This window comes from Rosa rugosa, chromosome 6 (genome assembly GCF_958449725.1).
Source record: "Rosa rugosa chromosome 6, drRosRugo1.1, whole genome shotgun sequence".
Classification (NCBI taxonomy): Eukaryota; Viridiplantae; Streptophyta; class Magnoliopsida; order Rosales; family Rosaceae; genus Rosa; species Rosa rugosa.
Genome location: NC_084825.1, coordinates 8,113,062 through 8,134,739, shown reverse-complemented (window position 1 = coordinate 8,134,739; position 21,678 = coordinate 8,113,062). Strand labels below are relative to the sequence as shown.

Sequence of the window (21,678 nt, the reverse complement as noted above, 5' to 3'; positions counted from 1 at the left end):
AAGTACCAGAAGCACTACCTCCCTCCCATTATGCCTCATTGACTATTTCAAAGGCACATCAATCGTTTTGCAAAACCTGCTCTTTAGCAAAAACAGGATTGAGACCTTCCTATGCTAAAGATACAAAACAAAACATTCCATTCTTACAAAGGATACAAGGAAATATATGTGGACCTATCCATCCAGAATGCGGACCATTCAAGTACTTTATGGTTCTGGTGGATGCTTCGACACGCTGGTCACATGTTGTTTTACTGTCCACAAGAAATGCTGCATTTGCAAAACTCCTAGCACAGATTATACGTTTAAGGGCTCACCACCCTGATCACCCTATCAAGTCTATAAGGCTTGATAACGTTAGAGAGTTTACATCAAAAGCATTTGATGAATATTGCATGTCTATTGGGATCGATGTAGAGCATCCTGTACCCCATGTGCATACACAAAATGGTCTCGTAGAAACCACCATCCAAAGGCTACAGATGGTGGCTAGGGCATTGGTTATGCACACCAACCTACCTATATCTGCATGGGTTTATGCAATATTGCATGCCGCTTTACTTATTCGTTTCAGACCCATAGCTAGCCAACCATTTTCTGCGTACCAGTTGGTAACTGGATATGAGCCTGACATTTCACACTTACGCATATTTGGTTGCGCAGTATATGTGCCTATTGCGCCCCCACAGCGCATCAAAATGAGTCCTCAGAGACGATTAAGTATTTATGTTGGATACGAATCCCCAACAATTATCCGCTATTTGGAAACCCTTGACAGGCGATCTCTTTACCGCTAGATTTGCGGATTGTCACTTTGATGAGACAGTCTTCCCGTCGTTAGGGGGAGATAGGAAAAAGGATTTTCCAAGGGAACGACAGGAATTGTCGTGGTTTGTCCCCACTCTGTCTCATTTTGATCCCCGCACTTCACAATGTGAAAGTGAAGTGAAAAGAATAATTGATCTTCAGAAAGTAGTAGATTCGATGACTGATGCTTTTACTGATATCGCAAAAGTGACGAGATCACATATACCAGCTGCAAATGTGCTTGCAAGATTAGAAGTCCCTAACAAGGGGCACGGTGCCGCAGATAGAGGCACTGCAACCGCACTTAGTGGAGGTGTGGTTGAGGCCGTGGCTCCCTAAAGGAAGAGGGGGAGGCCACTTGGTTCAATTGACACTCACCAAAGGAAGAAGAGGGCGAGTAAGGCACAAACTAATCATCAATGTATAGAATCCCTCTCATGAGATTGTCTCTGATTACAGTTATGTCCATGAATCAATACTGGAGGACGCTCCGATGTTTAAAATGATTCCAGAGAACAAAGAAATCTCAAAGGATTATGAGAGTGCGTATGAGTTGATAGAAAGATCTTCCATACACATTGATGATATATACTGTTGCTCAAGGAATCATAGAGCACGATGATATCGAACCACGCTCTGTTGCAAAATGTCAACAAAGAGCAGATTGGCCTAAATGGAATGAAACAATCCAGGCAGAATTAGATTCTCTGACAAAGAGATAGGTATTTGGTCTGGTAGTGCTAACCCCACCAAGTGTAAAGCCTGTAGGACATAAATGGGTCTTTTTCAGAAAGCGTAATGAGAAGAATGAAGTCCTGAGGTACAAGGCTCACCTTGTGGCGCAAGGTTTCTCACAATGCCCTGAAATTGACTACGAGGAGACATACTCTCCCGTAATGGACGTTATAACGTTCCGCTACTTAGTTAGCTTAGTAATTTCCAAAGGACTGGAAATGTAGCTCATGGATGTGGTTACTGCATATCTCTATGGGGATCTAGATTCAGAGATATCTATGAAAAGTGCCTGATGGCCTTACATTACCCAAGTCAAGTGACTCTAAACCACGGAGTGCGTTTGCAATTAAGTTGAAACGCTCACTTTACGGATTGAAACAATCCGGGCGGATGTGGTATACCCGTCTAAGTGACTACTTGATTGGGAAGGGATATAAGAACGATGAAGTATACCCCTGCGTATTCATAAAGAAAACAAGTTCCGGATTTGCAATTGTAGCTGTATATGTCGATGATATGAACATAATAGGTACTCTTGATGAAATAAGAGAAACTGCGAGCTACTTGAAATCCGAATTTGAGATGAAGGATCTTGGGAAAACTCGATTCTATCTAGGCCTTGAACTAGAACACCGAGTTTGTGGAATACTAATCCACCAGTCTGCGTATGTCCAAAAGTCAGGCGATATAACATGGACAAAGCGCATCCTGCTAGCACTCCCATGATCGGTCGAAGCTTGGATGCAAGGAAAGATCCATTTTGTCCAAAAGAAGATGACGAAGAGGTGGTGGGAGTTGAAATTCCCTATCTAAGTGCAATAGGCGCATTATTGTACCTAGCCTAATGTACTCGACCAGACATTGCATTCTCAGTGAACTTGTTAGCTAGATTTAGCTCAGCGCCAACGCAGCGTCACTGGAATGGTATCAAGAACATTTTCGATACCTAAAAGGAACCATTGACTTGGGACTGTTCTTTTCCTACAGAGAGACAAGAGAGACCACAGATGGAACTGCAATCCCTAAAGGAAATGTTGATGGCGAAAGCGCCACTCCCTACACCGAAACGTCAAATGACGTTTTGGTTGGTTTTGCTGATACTGAGTATCTCTCTGACCCACATAAATGTCGTTCCCAAACTGGATATGTATTTACCAGTGGGAACACGACGATATCTTGGAGATCAACCAAGAAAACCCTTGTGGCTACCTCCTCGAACCACTCAGAGATCATTACTCTACATGAGACGGTTCGTGAGTGTGTATGGTTAAGAGCTATCATCACACATATTCGAGGGACTAGTGGTTTGAGTTCTACCACTGAAGGGCCTACTTGCATTAATAAAGATAATGCAGCTTGCATCGAACAGATGAAGCTAGGGCATATCAAGGGTGATAATACAAAACACATATCACTAAAGTTTTCTACCATCAGCAACAACAGGCCTTCCTCAAGATTCAAGTGAATCAAGTAAGGTCTGAGGAGAATATGGCAGATTTGTTCACCAAATCATTGCCTGAGGCCATATTTGAGAAACATGTGAAAATCATAGGAATGTGAAGACTTTCCAAGCTCCCTTGATTAATGTAAGGATCAGGGGGAGGTGTAGACGTTAGGGGGAGTCTAACACACACATGTCATCCTCAAATGTAAAAGATGCGTTGTGCTCTTTTCCTTCGACCAAGGTGTATTTTTTGTCCCACAGGGTTTTTATTGTTACTTGGCAAGGTTTTTAGTGAGGCAACAACTCATGCACCATTTCATCTTTGACTTGGCACAAGGGGGAGTGTTAAAGGAAAAACACATTATGTGCCTTCGTCAAAGTGATTGACGGAGAGAGAATCAAGTAATTAGCAATCACCATCAATCAGCATGGATCAAAGACCAATCAGTAGTTAATGTCATCATTGTAATTGATATTTCCGTTGTAATTCTCTCCCTATATAAAGGGGCTATGAAATGAAATGAGTAGACAAATTCCAATTGTCATTTTACTTTAACAGTGTCTAAATTAAGAGGTAAGAAAAAAATTTAATATTAGTAGCAGCCATTAATTATCATCTACAATCTAAATTTAAAGAAAAATAAATTAAATTAATAAACTCAAATATAACGTTTAAACCCTTGCTACATAAAGAGAGAAAAAACCTTTCAAAAAAAAAAGAGAGAAAAAAAAAGAACAAAGAATATATATAATCATATGAATATGTATTTTTCATATTATATTTTCAAAATTTACTGGAACTCAAACAAAGGTTGAATTCATATACATGTGTTATGCAAATCTATTGATCGAATGTATGTGCAAATCTATTGACTGAATTACATGAAATTTTTTGGATAGGATTAAATTCAGTTTAGTCCCTCAAACTTTAGGCCAAACATCAGTTTGGTCCCTCATCTTTTTTTTTAATCAAACTCATCCCTGATCTCTCAAATTGTATCAATCTCGTCCAAAATTTGAATTTGGCTCGAAAGATGACGTCATGTGCTGAGTTGGAGCCAACACTGGGACCCACTTTTCAGATTTTAGAAGGGCAAAATGGACATTTCATATTTAATCTAATTTCTAATTTTTTTTCTCTAACCCCGGTTGGTTTCTCCATGACCTCCGAGTCGAGCTCCGGCGACGAAAACTTCGACCCGAAGCCCAACCAGATTGCAAAGTGAAGGAATCGATCGAGGGTTTGGGGTGTGATGGAGGTGGTGGTATTCTGTGGGCGAGGACCGAATTGGAGCTGGGGGCTGACGGGCCAGCGAGCCCTAGCAGCAGCGGTTATGCCTGCAGGTGGGGTACCCCTGACCTCCGATCGCTTCCATTCCGATCGCTTACTGGCGAAAACGCATCGTTTAAGCATGTGTTTGATGTAGCTGCTGTACTGACTCATACGCAGAGGCCTAAGTTTAACATCCCATTGTGGTTGATTGAGGTCTATGGATGGGTGTCGATTCTCGTCTCTCTGGTTACAGGGAAGCTTCCTCTGATCAGCCCGCCGGTATGTGATTTTGTTTTTGTTTTTCCACTTGGTTTTTGATGCAATGTTTGTTTGTGAACAAAATTTGGGTTATGCTTCATTTTGGGTGCAGACTGTTTATGTTCTAAGGCCTCAATGGGCGTATTCGTGTGAGAAGGCCAAGCAAGAGCTGGATTATAGTCCTAGAAGCTTGAAGGAAGGATTAGAGGAGGTGCTGCCCTGGCTCAAGAATTTGGGTTTGATCAAATACTAATCACAAAGACTTTGATGAGCTGTATTTGTATCAATGTGCAATTTTCCTTTAATTCATACTTCGAACAAAAATAATCAATCTACCTTTGCTCTCATATGCCTGTTCCAAAAGAAAATGCTTGGCACAATCATTCGCAATTGCTTCTGTCTGCACGAACGATTTTGAACTGTCAATTAAAAGCAAACGTGAATCGTCAGTTGCTTATCTGTTGATCGATCGCTTTAGAGTCTTACTGGCTGTGTATCTGACTGGTATGTGTTTCACCAGTCAGAGAGAGAGAGAAGAAAATAGAGAAAATTAGACAAAAAAAAAATTAGAAATTAGATTAAATAAGAAATGTCCATTTTGTCCTTCTAAAATTTGAAAAGTGGGTCCCAGTGTCGGCTCCAACTCAGCACATGACGTCATCTTTCGAGCCAAATTCAAATTTTGGACGAGATTGATGCAATTTGAGAGATCAGGGATGAGTTTGATTAAAAAAAAAGATGAGGGACCAAATTGATGTTTGGCCTAAAGTTTGAGAGACTAAACTGAACTTAATCCAAATTTTTTCTATTCTTCATTGAAGAAAAAAAATTGTTGTTTTTTTTTTTTTTTGAAGGGGTTTGGAACCCAGCCAAGCTGAGAGACTCATCCCCACGCCTGACTTATTATATTAAAATTAGACATATGCATTGAGGGGGACATAGAGCCTTGACCTCTAGCAATATTACAAGCATCCTTGTAGAGTACATCCTGAATAATAGCACGAGACTCATCTAACCAATAGTCATTAAGATAATTCACACTAGCAAGGTGAGATAGCCTATTAGCTACACCATTTGCTTCCCGAAAAATATGATGGATCTGAGTAGAGCGAAAATACGTCAAATATGACTTACAATCTTCCATAATGCACCCTACTTCAGACCTATCATCCACCTCATGTTGCATCGCATTAACCGCAATAGAGCAATCACACTCTAAATCAACATCAGTCAAGTCCTGGTGGATAGCAAGAAGAATACCTGCTCTAGTCGCTTCAACCTCCATGTGAAGTGCGGAATCAGCATAGGGAAAATGCCGAAAAGAAAAAATGAAAAAAAAAAATCAATTTTTTTTTTTTGAAAATAACTTAGAGTCATTAGATTTTGGAAGGATAAGATGATATTCTCAAGAATTACATAGCATGATTTGACAAATAGATGATGTGTGTAGGTGATATGATATGACACTTAAGATTGATGCCACAAATTATTTTCCATTCGCCAATACAAACATGGTGCGAGAAATACCGAATCCAACCATGGTAAAATATAGCAACGTTCAAAACTGATTGTGTTCCTTGTCCAACGCATTATCAGTTATATATATATACAGATCCTATCCAGAGCGAGGTTAGGGTTTAGGGTCACTTTTCGGTCGCATATCCACATCTCAACCGTTCAGTTTTTAGGTACTAATGTATAGCCTCGCTCTGAAATTTCAAAGCGAGGCCTCGCTTTGAAATTTCAGAGTGAGGTTAGGGTTTAGGGTCACTTTTCGGTCGCATATCCACATCTCAACCGTTCAGTTTTTAGGTACTAATGTATAGATCATCTCTGCAAAATTTCAACGAAATTGATGGTCTTTAAGGTATCTAACTAACTTAAACCAATGGACGAACTGAATCTGTCCAACCTGAACCGTACTAGCTTTAAGACAGTTATCAATGCCTTAATGACCATCAATTTGGCTGAAATTTTACAGAGATGATCTATACATTAGTACCTAAAAAATGAACGGTTGAGATGTGGATATGCGACCGAAAAGTGACTCTAAACCCTAACCTCACTCTGAAATTTCAAAGCGAGGCCTCGCTCTGGATAGGATCTGATGTACAGGGATCCCTTTTTTTGGTAAGGGATCCTTTTTTTTTTGTCTTTTCTAGGGATAAAGCATTAGACCAACTTTTCAATCATATTTTTGTATCTCAACCGTTCAGTTTTTAGGTCCTAATGTGTAGATCACTTCTGCAAATTTTCAATCAAATTGATTATCGTTAAGGCATTCAAAATGGAGATTTAAGATTATAAGTATGAACAGTTCAAGTTTGACAGATTTGGTTCGTCCGTTGATTTAATCTAGTTTGATACCTTAATGATCACCGATTTGGCTGAAAATTTGCAGAAATGATCTACATATTAGGACCTAAAAAATGAACGGTTGAGATGCCGAAATGTGATCGAAAAGTTGGTCTAATGCCTATCCCTAGAAAAACAAAAAAAAAGAGATCTTTAGTGGAAGGGCCCTATATATATATTTCGGCATCTCAACCGTTCATTTTTTAGGTCCTAATATGTAGATCACTTCTGCAAATTTTCAGCCAAATCGGTGATCGTTAAGGCATCCAAAACTGCAATTTACACGAACGGACCGAATCTGTCGAACAGGAACCGTTCGTATTTATAATGGTAAATTGCAGTTTTGGATGCCTTAACGATCATAAAATTGGCTGAGAATTTGCAGAAGTGATCTATACATTAGGACCTAAAAACTGAACGGTTGAGATGTGAAAATATGATCGAAAAGTTGGTCTAATGCCCTATCCCTAGAAAATACCAAAAAAATGGATCCCTCACTAGAAAGGCCCTGTATGTGTGTGTGTGTGTGTGTGTGTGTGTGTGTGTGTCTATATATATATATATAGAGGCCCGATCAGGAGCGGACGTCCGCACTTTCGCTAAAGTGCGAACGTCGATGCAGCAGCGGCTTCCAAGCGGCAGCGGCGGCGCGGGGCTGGCCGGAGGGAGGCAGGAGGCGTCCCAGACCTCTTCTGGGCGGCGTTCGAGGTCGGAGGAGGTCGGGCTTGCCGGTTTCTGGGCAGCCACCTCACCTGCAGTTGCAGGTTCTGTGCAGCACCGCATAACCATCGCCGGCGACTCCACCGAACCGCAGACCCCTCCGCACGACCCCCAGTGTCCCTCCGGCAAGCCGCGCCGCGCCGTCGCCGCTCGATTGAGGCCGGTGGAGCGACGTCCGCACTTTTTCTGGGTTGCGGACGTCCGCTCTCGAACGGCTTTCTATATATATATATATATATATATATATATATATATATATATATATATATATATATATATATATGAATTGTAAATGCAAAAGCTATTTGTTTTGCATCATCTAACCTCCGTTCATCTGAGAAGTCTTAATACATGTTCAGAAGATAAGCATATTACATGTTACTAATCTCCCTAGTAATACTAGAAAAGGAGAAACTCTATACTAGATAATATTTTTTGGTTACTTTAAGCATGACAAAATTATGATTAAAATATACATCTGCTGATGACAAAAAATAGAAAAATTAGTCATACCTCAAATTCAAGCTTCATATGCTAAAGGAGAAGCCGAGTTTATCCTATTTAGCAGTTCATGGCAAAATGAATCCTATTGAGCATTTGAGCTTGCCTTTTTAAGTGTCAAATGCAGATGTATATAAGTAAATACATATAATCTAACAGTGCCATTATAAAGGACCTTGCATTAGAATGAAAGCAAAATTCAGCCATAATAGAGAGCAATCAATAACAGTGACCAAAAAAAAAAAAGGACGTACCTATCAAACATCTCAACTTGCCAGCGAAATAGACAATGTTGAATGATTTTTGTAATGCTCATTATAATGATCACAGCCAAAAGCTAGAGTATTATCACATGGGTGTAATTGTATGGACAAATGCTTTACCTTTCATTTGAGTAGGAAGAAACTTAAGCTGCTCACCAAGCTGAATTGATGCTTTGAAGAAATTATATAGAAATGAATTAAGTAGTTTATTTAATAGAAATCAGACAAGGAGACATTTGCACTTGATGCAGCAAAAAAAAGAAGAGGTGGGAACAGTAATTACAAGTATTCATATACATCTCCCAGATTACTAATAAATATATCTTACAGTATGAGTGGAAAAGAGTAAATAAAGATAAAATCGAAGCTATATGAATTCATCGATTATGAACAAAATATTGAACTTTTGTTCTGGCCAAAATATTTTGGGAAAAATTAATGTGGTAACACATCATAAATTAACAAGGCATCCATTTTGGCAGTCTTCTCGTCTATAAGTTGTATCCCAGTCAATTAATTGAATTACGGACTCGAGCGATATATCAAACAACGAAAACAATTTTTGAAGGATCACTCATACTTTGGTGCACATTCATTGGAACAATGAATTCATAATCCAATGAAATCAAACAACAATTCAAAGAAGATGACAGGTACGGATAAAATCCTTACCTCATCGGAGAGTTAGTGTTAAATTAAGGGTAGATCCTATTCCCCATGTGGGTGTTTCACAACTGTTCATGCTTCTCTGTTCTTCCTCAAGGTACAGAGAGAGAGAGAGAGAGAGAGAGAGAGAAATCTGGGAATAAGCTAAGGGATCGAAGCCACTACTAGAAATCTGGGAATATCTCCTCCCCGTTGGTTCGCAGAAAGAAGAATCATTCCTGCCTGGTTTGATTTTCTCCGAACTGAAACTTCTCTGCGGTTTTCAGAGGAAGACGAAGATAAAGACGCACGTGCGACTCCATACGAAGGGCATTGGGAGTTACAGTCGGATTCTGAGAGAAGAGATGAGCTGTCGCAATCTGGGTAAATTTCAAAGTATGACGTGAGACTTTCCCACATCGAAATAGGGATTTGGAAAGTAGTGTTTATATAGGTTCTAAAAATCCCTCGGCGCTAGTCGGGCGGTGGCCGAGGACGCTAGTTTTTGTTTTTTCTATTTTAAATTTATTTTTACGTTATAGTCATATAGTGTATAATTGTATAAATAAAATAATTAAATTATCATTAATCTATGACAGATGTGAGTCATCAAATCAACAAAAAATTAAAATAATCAACATATAATTATAAATCTCCTTAATTGATAAGGATTGCTGGTAGCTACTTAATTGATTGTTAATAGGATAGGACCAACAAAAATAATTATTTAATTGAATAGGATTATAGGAAGATGAGTGGCTGTAGAACTCTGAAACAAGAACAACGGCGAAAACTCAGAAACATCAGAAAGTATGATAGTGTATATTTGTATGATTATCGGTTTTCGTCTTTGAAGAAAATGAAGTTTCAGATTTAGCAGCATGGAGAGAGAAAGAGACTCGAGGAGAGAGAGGACTCAAAAGGAGAGATAAGAAAGAGAGTTGAGGCGTCAAGCGTCGAGAGAGACGGTGAGAAAAAAGAGAACAGATGCATCTGGGTTTTCAGTTTTGAGAACTAAACAGGTAGCCCAGACCGCCCTGCGCAACGCTCAGACCGCCTAGGCGCCCTCTAGCCCGCCTAGACGCCCACCGAATCCCAAACCGATCTCCCTTGTCGCCCAGCCCGAAATCGGGGCGGTCAGCCTGCGCTTAGCGCCTAGGCGGTCGCCCAGACCGCTTTTTAGAACATTGTTATATAAGAATACACAACTTAAACTTTTGCCCAACCCACTTGGGCCGAATATTCACTGCTGCGATGGTGTCATCGTCTTGCTTTAGCCTTCGCGACCCAAGTTGAAGTTAAGCCCGTTTCGCTCGACGGCCCAATTACAAGAACAAGGCTAGAAAAGAAAAGGAAAAAAAAAAAAAAAACAGGCCAGGCAAAAAAAGGAAAAATAAGTAAAGAGGCCCAAAAAAAAAGAAAGAGCACGAGCATGAGGCTTAATGATACATAAATAGGACTTAACGATACATCAATAGGAATAGTCTAATGAAAGACAATGACCCATCACTGCTGCATAGTGCATATTCTAGCAAATTTTTTTACTTAATTTTAAATTCTTCTACGGGGAGTGAAATGCGAAAATGATAAAAATGTTACTTGGATGTGTCTTATGATAGTTTAGGTAAGACAAAATGACTCATGTTAAATTAATCCACCACTTAGCAACCTAACACTAAAAATAACAAAAATTACAAAAACGGCCACTTTGACAGTTTTCAATATAACAAAACTGTTGTCGCTATCATTTCCCCATTTAAATAAAAACACAAAAACTCTCCGCATTAGTTTTTCATATTCTCTCCGCCTCAGTTTCCAAATCCTCTTTGCCTCAAACACCAACTCCAGTGCAAAAGCTTTCGCCGACTACTACTTCTCCTCCACCGTGCAGTGGCGACTCTAGTGACCGTCATCCAGCTACTCGAACTGGCTATATCTATGGTTCTTAGAATTAAATTTGACTCCAGGTAACCTTTTGCTCCTTTTATAGTCTTCTTCGATTGATTCTGATACACTGAAAAGGGTTTGGTTTTCTTCGTCGTTTTGCCTCTTTTGTTATCTACGTAAGATTACGTTTCCGTTTGTTTGACCTGAAATTATGCTATGTTTGACATGGAATTGTGCGATTCTGAAATGGAATCCATCAGTTTCATTTTGACTTGTTGAATATTTGTGGCTTTTCTGTGTCGATGGTGCATGTTATTTTCTCATATAACATGTAAATTTGTAGTTGGTTTTGGTTTGATTAAGTCACATTTTGAAGTCATGGCCAATGACATAGGCATCTGAGGTCACCTTTCAGATGGCAGTCAAGGTTTTGGTTTTATGCTTTGCTAAAATAGATGCCATGGTGTTTTATGTTGGTGATGCCGTTGTATGTTGGTACCTACTACCTACAACTCATTGAGGATCCAAATTTACCAATATACTGAAATGAAATTCATTTTGATATATTTAACAAGAAAATGAAGGATTGTTGCGACAGGTCATTCCCCATTTTTTTTTCCCATTTAATATCTCTTTTGTAAGTAATTAAAAATGCTTCCACTCAAGAAAATCGATGTGGTTTTTCAAATTCTCGATAATTCTGTATTTTCACTTTTGAGAAATGCTAGATGCACCGAAAGAATCTTATTCACATCAGACAACCCATGTCAATAACCTACTCGAACTCAATTTTCAACTTCAAGTAAATTGATTTGTAAAGGAAATGGATTTCGTTTGATAAATTTAACAAAAATTTCAAAAAAGAAAAAAAAATGAGTGGAGCATGCACTTGTCCCGACGAATTTTTGTTCTGATAGGTCATGGCCCCATTTTTTTCTTCCATATATTTCCTTTCATTGAATTTTTTTTTTTTTTTTTTTAGGATTCATTGAATTTCTATTTTGCTTAAGATAGCTAGTAAATAAAAATCTCTGTTCTGTTTGATCATTTATATCACGTCAATTTTCTTAACCATGGTTCTTATATATGATCTTATAAATTGGAAAGAAATAGGTGCACCAAGTTTCTTAGGGGGGATATAAACGCGAGACAAGAGCAAAGCCGATAAAATTTATAAGCAGAGAATGTTTTATATAAGATTGAAAACATAACTACTTTTACAACTTTCTGTTTGACGCGGAAACCAGTTGGCCTGCAAACTGTCTCTTTTGCTGCTGTGATTGCGCGGGCGTGCCAGCACCGTGGGGTGTAGTCGTCGGGGGAGTCCCTTGACCTGACTTCTTCTTCAAGCGTTGTGGACGAGGAGAGCACCAACCTCGCCACAAGGTTCTTTTCTATGCCTTCCGAGAAAGGACTTCTTGCCTTACGGATAAGGACTTTGGGTGTGATCTCTTCGCGTCACCGAATCGATACTTAGTATTGTAGACTAAGCAGAGCAATCACTGGGAAGTTTGGAGAAAGCACGGGTTGTGCTAAAGCGTGACTTTAGCTTCGCTGGGTTGCGAGGGCGTTACCCTTGCTTCGCTGGTAGTAACGGTGGCAGTTGCGCTAGCAGTCGGCTCCTGGGGAGACTAGGACTGAAAGTACGGTCGCCGGGTTGATCTGGTGATGCTGACAGTCGGCTCTTGGAGAGACTAGGACTGGCGCGCGGTCACCGGGTTTCAACGAGGTTGAAGGCTTGCTCCGGGGAGGCTTTGTAATCGCTAGGATTGATTGATTTGAGAGAGGTCCTTTATTCGTCCTTGAAACCTGGTATATATACCTAGAGTTTCGACTGCTCCTTGTCATAGAAGGAATATTGATTGAAGTTTCCTATTCAATCCCCGCTACCCGACTCCAATAAGGTTTCGTTTTCCTTATGGATCACGGAATGGGTGAAGCTGTAACCCAAACCCGAGTAGGCTTATTTTTTGGCCGCAGGTATCGGCCCGCTGTGCTAAATCCACTAAAGGATCTTGCCAAAATTACTTTTGGGCTCAAACACTTTATACATTCAAAAATCCTCTCAGACATGCAAACGTTTTTGATCTTGCAATTCATATATCTTTTTGTGTCCATTTGTGGGAACTGGGTTTTACTTGTAGGGTCTGGTAAGGCAACTATTATGATACAGGCAAGTTGAGGGGTGAACAATCAAGTTAAGAGTAGTTCAATGTTGGTAATGAACTAATGACAGGAAATTATCTTCAGGTTGTTTTTGCCACATAAAGTTTGCAGTATGAATCCACTGGGGATTCACCAGAAACTTTCCTTCTTTGACTGCCCAACATGTTTTCTGTGTTCGGACATTGGCTGCAACCACATGTGTGACTGATGGATCGACTTGTGTTGAACAAGTAGCGCCTAACTGCTCCGCCATCTTCCACAAAGGATGAGTATCAGCCTGGACATTTGAGGGGAAGACATGGCTGAAAACAATTTTACAGCCCTTCAAGACTTCCTTCTTTAGGATTTTCAACACAAGCCTCACATCTCTATCGATAAGATGCCACCCCTGTAACTCAACTTCATTAAAGAATATGGTGTGAATATGCTTAAGAAGTTGGAGTACATTTGCAAGGTAAGCTCCTCCAAACCGATCACATTCATCGGTCTTCAACTCAGAATAAGGCTTACCATTACTGAGGCCAAACTTTTGACAACTAGACCTAAAGAAATGGTATCTTGGTATTACTATTACATTTTCCTGGTTGTCAGTAGTCCATACATCTTTCGTATCATCAAGGATCACAACAGCAGAATCTCGGGCAAGCAGGATATCTAAACCCTTTCGATCTGTTTCTGTGCTATCACTACGCGATATGACTCTACCACCAAAGATTTGATTTCCAGGGTCAAGCAGCTTAGCCATTTCGAGTGCATAGGCTCGATTACCCATTGTGTATATGGACAGCTCAAACATTTGACTGGCTTGCACTAAAAATGTCCTAATATAAGGCCTCAACTTGGTCATCAATTGCATAGTGGGAGTGTCCACAATGTGAACGTGTTGTAGAGAATGATCAAATTGGGTTTGGGTCTTCAAATATTCTTCGTCTGGTGACATATTATCAAGGAAAGTGGTATTCAGCAGGGTGTGGTCTAGATCAAGAACCAAATGAAGTTTCTTATGGTTTAACAATAAGTTTTTAGTGTTTTCGTTGCATAATCGATCGATTACATCATCATTATACCCAATCCCTTGGGTATGTACCCAAGTCTCACACCACAAGACCTGGAAATTTCATCACAAGCAAATCTTGCCTCTTCTGAAAATCCCAGATTAGCTTCTATCTTAGGCTTCTTTGTCCTCTCATCTATGAATCCCAAGTCACTGTAATCACAATCTAACCCTCTTCCCCTCTTGAGATACCCAACAAGGTTATCGATATTATGGAAAATCGGAGAGACAGTAGCCACACTCATCATGATGATCAAGAAATTGAATTTATTTATGGAAACTTTCAAGACTTTAACCAAGACCAATGAAAGATCGAAGAGAAGTGATAAATGGAAATTAGGGTTTCACTATTATACACAGTGAATGTGAATGAAAACAAGGAAGAAAATCCCTTGTTTGTTTAGCCTTGTGCCATCGTCGTCCCTGATCTTCTTCGTTCGGTTCTGCGCAGCTTGAGATCGTCGTCAATTGTATTCCGATGATGAGAGCAGATCCAACCAAGAAATTTGGGGTTTTTCTAGTTTGTTTCTGGTCAAAGAGAAATTAGAATGCAGAGCAGGGTGAAATGAAAAGGAAAGAGCTAGTCGAGTTTATATAGGCAAGGCTTCTAAATCCTTATCATAATGGTATTAGGAAACCGTTTAGCTTTCTTTTTGCTTTTATTTTCTTTTTTTCTTTTTTAAGAAAATGTCTTTTTTTTTTTTTTTAACTTTCTTTCTTTGAACACGAAGGGCATTTTTTTTTTGTGTGTGTAAGTGAGGCATAATGTCCACAAAATTGATGCAAATTACATGTAGGTGAGAAGTAGGCCTGGGCACAGTCCCAGACCGGCACCATTTTTCCCGGGACCGACATCACTTACCTCGGGTCGGGCCTTTACTTTTAGAGAGTAGGGACCGGACTGAGCCCAGACCGCCAATGAACAGGCCGGTCCAAGCGGGCTTTCGGTCCTGAATATGTCAACTGAACCTGCAAATTTGAAAACTGAAATTGCTGGAATTCTGGAAACTGAGAGCTACCACAATACCACAAACTGAAAAACCAACTTCTGCAGTTTACTCTTCTATGGTTCTATACTTCTATAAGTCTATAACATCACAAATTCATTGCAACCAACTCATCCAATGATCCAACAATCAACATAAGTACATAACCAAGTCAACCAAACTGTCCAACTGATCATCCAAGTGATCCAACTATCCAAGATTCAAAGTAAATTGTCCAACCAAGTAAATCAGTAATAAACTCATCCAAATGACCAAATGAACATGGATACAAATATTTAACAGCAATTACAAGTTTACAACGGTGAACTGAATCTGCAAATGACCAAATGAACATGAACATGAAACTGTGAACCAAAGCATTAAGCATAAACTCATCCAACATTCCAACATAAATCTGCAACTGTGAACCAAAGCATAAACTCTAAAACTCATCCAAATGACCAAAGCATTACGCAAAATCAGAAACAATAATTTAGTCTAAATCTGCAGAATTACAACTGTGAACTGTCTGCAATTCTTTATGCATTTTAAAATCAGCAAAAGTAGAAAATTGAAATGATGAAAATCAAGTGATCGACTGCATATAAAGATTGCACTGTGAAAGTGTGAAACTGTCAAAGTCTTGCTGCTGCCTGCTGGTTGGCTTTCTGACTAGCTTGCTAACTCAAACATATTCCAATTTACAAATTTGCAGTTCATTTTTTCCCTACACAACACAAACATAAATGATAAATCTGTATTACACACTAACACATTTTACAAATTCAAACATTCACACAATCTCCAATCTATATATTTTGTACCTTTAGATTTCTTTGATGGAGTCAGTTTACCAGCTCTAGACTTTGAAGGAGCTGCACTAGTGCTTGTCTTGGAAGCTTTTGCTTTTGCAGACTTTCAGGTTCCAGCTTCACTTGTTGGAACAGCTTCAATTTGTTCTGCCACTTGTTTTCCCTTGTCTGCTATTACATCTACAGAAAACAATAATGTTCAAATTATAATTACAACCTCAGTCATCAAACAAAGTTAGAAACAAGTGAAAGTTTGAACCTGTGAAACATTGAAACAAATATAAACTAATAAAAGTACCTCTTTCCATTTTTTTCATAGAATTCAAGCTCTTCTATGCTTGGATAATATTCAATGTCAGATTGATCTTTTTTCCTTATCCAATTTTGCAAACAAATTAATGCTTCCACACTTTCAGGAGTTAAAGAACTCCTAATCACTCTGCCACCTGTACTGAAGCAAGACTCAGATGCGACTGTGCTGACTTGGATTCCAAGTACACCCCTTGCAACGGCTGCGAGGTTTGGATATTTGCAGCCATTCATCTTCCACCATGTAAGCAGCTGCCAATCTTCATCTTCTTTGGGCTTCTCCATTGGATCAAGGAGGTACCTATCCACTTCACTCTCCACCACAACTTCTTCAGATTCTGCTAGGGCTCGCTGCCACCCTTCTAACATGTCAGCCATTTTCCCACTAATTTTTTTCTTGTCCTTGGACTTGGAAGATGTGGCTGTTGCTTGTGTACTAGTGGAAACCACACAACTTGTTGCAGTGCTGCTTTTACTCTTTGAAGAGGCATTGCTTGAGTTTGCATACAGATCAGTCAAGGACAGCAACAACTCTTTCACTTCATTGTACTTTGCTTTCACTGTTTCGACATCGTAACTTAGCATTTCAGTACAAATATGACTTATATTCTTCAACTTGAACCTGGGATCCAAGACTAGGGCCACTAATAACAGCTTATTCATATCATCGATGCTTCCAAAATACTTTATGAATTTGCTTCTCATCTTCACTGCCATGTCAACCATTATTTTTTCAGTTTCACTTCCATCACTCATCTCAAGCTCCACAAAAAGGGTATCAATCTCAGCTTGTATCGCCACAATGTCGTGAAAAGCCTTATGAGCAGTGGGGTTTTTGGTTGCACTAATTCTCATTGTGACATCATAAAAAACCCTCAAGAACTTGACAAAAATTTCAGCTTTATCCCAATCTGCATCAACAGGTGGCCCTACTCTTTTTCTTGCAGTTTTTGATTTTTTCTGAACTGAACTTTCAATGTCTTCTTCCTCCTCAAGCTCCTCATCTTCATCTAAGTAGCCCGAGTACTTCTGGTCCTCCTCCTCAGCCAGCCTATCAAAAGCTGGCCGCACCTCTAAAGCCGTGTCAAGCATGAGAAATGTGGAATTACATCTTGTTGGAACATCCAACACAGGAATTCTTTGACATTCAGGCGTCTCCTTTTCAACGCATAGCTTAAAGCAGTTCAATCTGCTTGAACTGCTTCTAATATATTTCACAGCATTTCTAATTGCTGCACAGCTTCTATCCATTATATGCAGTCCAACCCTCACTATAATGTTCAAGATGTGAGCCAAACACCTCACATGCATGAACTTGCCACCAAAAATTGGGGGGTTCTTCCATCCTGCCATTTTCCTTCTCAAATAATCAATTGCAACCTTATTTGCACTAGCATTATCAATAGACACAGTCAAAACCTTATCTATCTTCCACTGCACCAAACAAGTTTCTAACAGCTTTCCTATTGCTGTGCCTTTGTGACTGGGAATCACACAAAAATTTAGGATTCTCTTGTGCAATTTCCAACCATGATCTATGAAGTGTGCTGTTAACACCATGTAGTTGATGTTCTGCACAGATGTCCAAGTATCTGTAGTTAAACACACTCTGTGGCCACTTAAATGCATCCTAAGCTCCTCTTTCTTCCTCTCATACATCTCCAAGAAGCATCTTACTATTTTTCTCCTAGAAGGCACCTCAAATCGAGGAATAGCTACCTTGCAGAACCACCTAAACCCCTCATTCTCAATATGGCTAAATGGTAGTTCATCTATAACTATCATTTCACAAGCAGCTTGGACACAAGCTTCTTGTGACCAGCCTTTGCTAACATTTAAGGTAGGTTCAGTTTGTCCATCACTAATCAACACCTGTTGAGTTTCTTCTAAATTTTCCCTACCAGGATACTTCTTACACACTTTTTCTACATGTCTACGCAAAGTACTGGTACCATTAAAAGAAGAATCAGCAGCAAGGTCAGTACCACAATACCTGCACTTTGCCCGTTTCTCAAATCCTACTTGCTCTTTCTTCCCATCAACATCTTTGAAGAGTGGACTGTCATACTTATCGTAATGCTCCCACACCCACGATCTCTGGACCTTCTTCGTTTGCCTCTCTCTTTTTCTCTTTTTCGGCTAACCCCGAGATGATTGAGTTGGTGTTGCATCACCTGCTGCTGCATGAGCCGGAGTTGGTTCACTTGGTTCCTTATTCTCACCTTGTTGGGAGACAGCAACAATCTCGTTCCCATTTCCTTTCTCAACTTCAGCTTCTGGATTGACCGGACATTGAGAATTCGATGGAGCTTCAGAACTTACAGGTGAATGAGGTGATGATGGAGCCGAGTGGCTCGAATTCGATGATGTTGTCATCGAAGAGGAAGAGAGGTAGAGAGGTAGAGTTGGAGTCTCGGAGATGAAGAGAGGTGGACTCGGGGTTGGAGGTTGATTTTTGGTCGGAGATGAAGAGAGGTACAGTCGGGGTCGAGACTTGAGAGGCTGCAAGCCTGCAAATCTGCAATTGGGAATTGGGAATTTGGGATGCTCTTACCCTAAAATCTGATTTCGGATTGTCTTAGGTTAGTTGTGGTCATGCCTATAGTAAGAGTATAGACTTTGAAAACTTACCAATAATGGGGAAACACGTGTATTGCTCGGTCTTTCCGGTCCAAGAAGTCTTCGCAATTCATGAACCGGGACCGGCCCGATAGATATACATCCTAGGACCGAACCGGCCCGAAATCAGTGATATAATGAGAAAAGCCCGGACCGAACCGGCCGGGTCGGTCCTGTTTTTCGGGTTTTCGATCATTTGTGCCCAGGCCTAGTGAGAAGTGCTCATCAAGTCTGGTCAGGAAAGTTATATGTGAAACTTCATCAAAATTTAATATTTAAGCTCCAACTAATCTCTGAATTTAGGAAGGACAATCTACTAACATTTTTCTCTCTATAAATATGGTTGTTTGGAGCCGGGGATCCTAACATTCAAGAACTTGGCCTTTTCCTATGATGGTTGCAAAACCACGCACACAATCTCTATCGCTACACCTAATCATCCCACCATAGCCAATCTTACCTGTATGGCCATATATATCTGGTGCCATAGCCAATCTTACGGTATAAGTTAAATGTAGATGCATCTACATTTAACTTATACCGTAGATCCCATTTCATATTTACTGCACACAATTCAACCCGTCTTGAAGGTTTAATATATAGTAGCATATTGATTGGCCTTGTTCCATTCCCAAGCATAGTTCAGAATAAGCTAGAGTCATGAAGTGAATTTGGAGATTGAAAGGAGGGCTCAAAATATTGGTTATTTCTCCACTTTCAAATGAACCAACATGTATAAGTTGGGGACTTTTTGTTCAAAGGAGACTTCGAAGCTTTCACGGGCTTTGGTGCATTTGTCAGCAGCGGCGGCAGGTTGTTTCTTCTCCCTGGTGGCTGGTTTTGCGGTGGAGAGGCTCTGTCATAGAGCTGTGGCTGCGCTCTGGTGTTGGGCCTTCTTTGGGCCAGGATTAGTTGGACTGGGCTTTGTTTATTAGATGTTTTAGTTAGGTTTTGTCAAATAAGGCTTCACCATTTTGGTGGGTGTAGAGGGCTTCGGCCGGTCATATCTTGGTCTCTTTGTGGATACATGTGTGGTAGGCTCAATTCGATGACTAGTATTTTTTTTTTTGGTCAATGAAGGGGAATTCATTAAAGCCAAAGAGGCTAGAAAACAGAGTACAAAGAAACTAAAAGAAACAACAAGCTAGCTGGAAAGGAAATAAAAGCAAATTAACTAGGCCAGAAAACAAACTGAAAACGATTAAAGAAAAGAGAGCAGGTGATCTTTCGATGACTAGTATTGATGTACACCAATTGTGTCATAGGCGGATGTACCAGTCCCTGGTTAAGTGTGCATGACAGTTCTAGAATGAATATTATTTGCTAGAGATTTGTTTCCCAATTAGACTGAATAGGCAAAAGCAGATTTTTTGGCTCTGGTGTATGTAATATCCTGATAGTGACTCAGTGAAGTCATGAATATATCTATGATATTTATTCCCCCAAAAAAAAAATATATATATATATATATATATATATATATATATATAGGACGTCCTTACTTTAAGAATTTGAGGAATTTTTGGAATTTTACTATTTTACACTAATATATGGCCTAATTCAATGATTCTAACCGTTGATCCTTTAGATTCCTATGCAAAAAGTGTGCCTACAAAAAATCAACCAAATCCATAATCATTTGGACATTCAAAGTGTAAACAAATGTAATCCATTAGATAAAATTAAAACGAACATTGTGCTCATCAAATGGTTAAATGTTTTCTGATTTGGCAAATTTTTTGTAGGATTCTTATGTGTGTAGGTAACTATAAAATGAGTGGTTGTGATTATTAAAACACCCTAAAAATAAAAACATCCTCACTAGCTTTAAGAGTTTAATATATATATATATATAGGATTTTTCTCAGGTAAGGATGTCCTTACCTAAGGTTTAGGTACGGATTTGGTGTTTTCACCCACTTTCCGATCACATTTTCACATCTTAACCGTTCAGTTTTTAGGTCCTAATGTATAGATCACCTCTGCAAAATTTCAGCAAAATTGGTGATCGTTAAGGCGTCCAAAACTGCAATTTACACGAACGGACCGAATCTGTCGAACCGGAACCGTTCGTATTTATAATGGTAAATTTCAGTTTTTGATGCCTTAACGATCACCAAATTGGCTGAAATTTTGCAGAGGTGATCTATACATTAGGACCTAAAACCTGAACGGTTAAGATGTGAAAATGTGATCGGAAAGTGGGTGAAAACCGGAATCCATACCTAAGGCTAGGTAAGGACGTCCTTAGTGTAGCCGAACTGTATATATATATATATATATATATATATATATATATATATATATATATATATATATATATATATAGACACACACACACAAACAATCGTTGGGAGGAACAAGAAGTCTGCTTTCGAGAAAGTCAAGGACAGGTTGCGTAAGAGAGTTACAGCCTTACAGGCACTACTACAATAACATGATTTAAGGACACTGAAACCGTGTCCTTAAATACATACAAGGACTCTTTAAAAAATAGTCCTCTATCCGGGTGTCATCGTAAGTCTCAAACAAGGACACTGAAAATGTGTCCTCTTATCTATACGAGGACACAATTTATGTGTCCTAATAGCCCTGGACATGGTGTCCTTAAATCCATAAGAGGACACCTAAACTGTGTCCTAAAAGCTCTAGAAACTGTGTCCTCTTTTCTATACTAGGAGTCTAGGACACAAACTGTGTCCTAAAAGCTCTAGAAATGGTGTCCTTAAATCCTTGAGAGGACACAAAAAAAATACTCATATGTGTCCTTAAAACTAAAACAGGACACTTAATAAAGGTAATAGAGGACGTTAAAAAAGTGTCCTTAAAACTTGTAAAGAATCC

At 39.5% G+C, this 21,678-nt stretch overlaps 1 protein-coding gene and 1 pseudogene across 1 annotated transcript; both read right to left on the bottom strand.

Moving 5' to 3' along the window:
* Nucleotides 1-13,097: 13,097 nt before the first annotated feature.
* Nucleotides 13,098-14,353, bottom strand: LOC133716159 (RNA polymerase II C-terminal domain phosphatase-like 4; annotated as a pseudogene).
* A 1,690-nt stretch (nt 14,354-16,043) lies between these two features.
* On the bottom strand, nt 16,044-18,591 carry LOC133716158 (zinc finger BED domain-containing protein RICESLEEPER 2-like). Its single transcript, XM_062142886.1, has 3 exons — nt 18,360-18,591; nt 16,205-18,260; nt 16,044-16,086 (listed from the first exon to the last, which is right to left on the bottom strand). The coding sequence occupies exons 1-3, from the start codon at nt 18,589-18,591 to the stop codon at nt 16,044-16,046; spliced, it is 2,331 nt and encodes a 776-aa protein (XP_061998870.1).
* Between the last annotated feature and the right edge of the window lie 3,087 nt (nt 18,592-21,678).

Bases quoted from the DNA above. Each gene is read 5' to 3' on its own strand.
- LOC133716158 (XM_062142886.1), bottom strand. From the start codon at position 18,591: ATGACAACATCATCGAATTCGAGCCACTCGGCTCCATCATCACCTCAT. The intron at 18,261-18,359 runs GTTAGCCGAAAA...CACTCTTCAAAG, and splicing joins ACCAACTCAATCATCTCGGG to ATGTTGATGGGAAGAAAGAG. The intron at 16,087-16,204 runs GTACTTTTATTA...TGTTTTCTGTAG, and splicing joins TATGAAAAAAATGGAAAGAG to ATGTAATAGCAGACAAGGGA.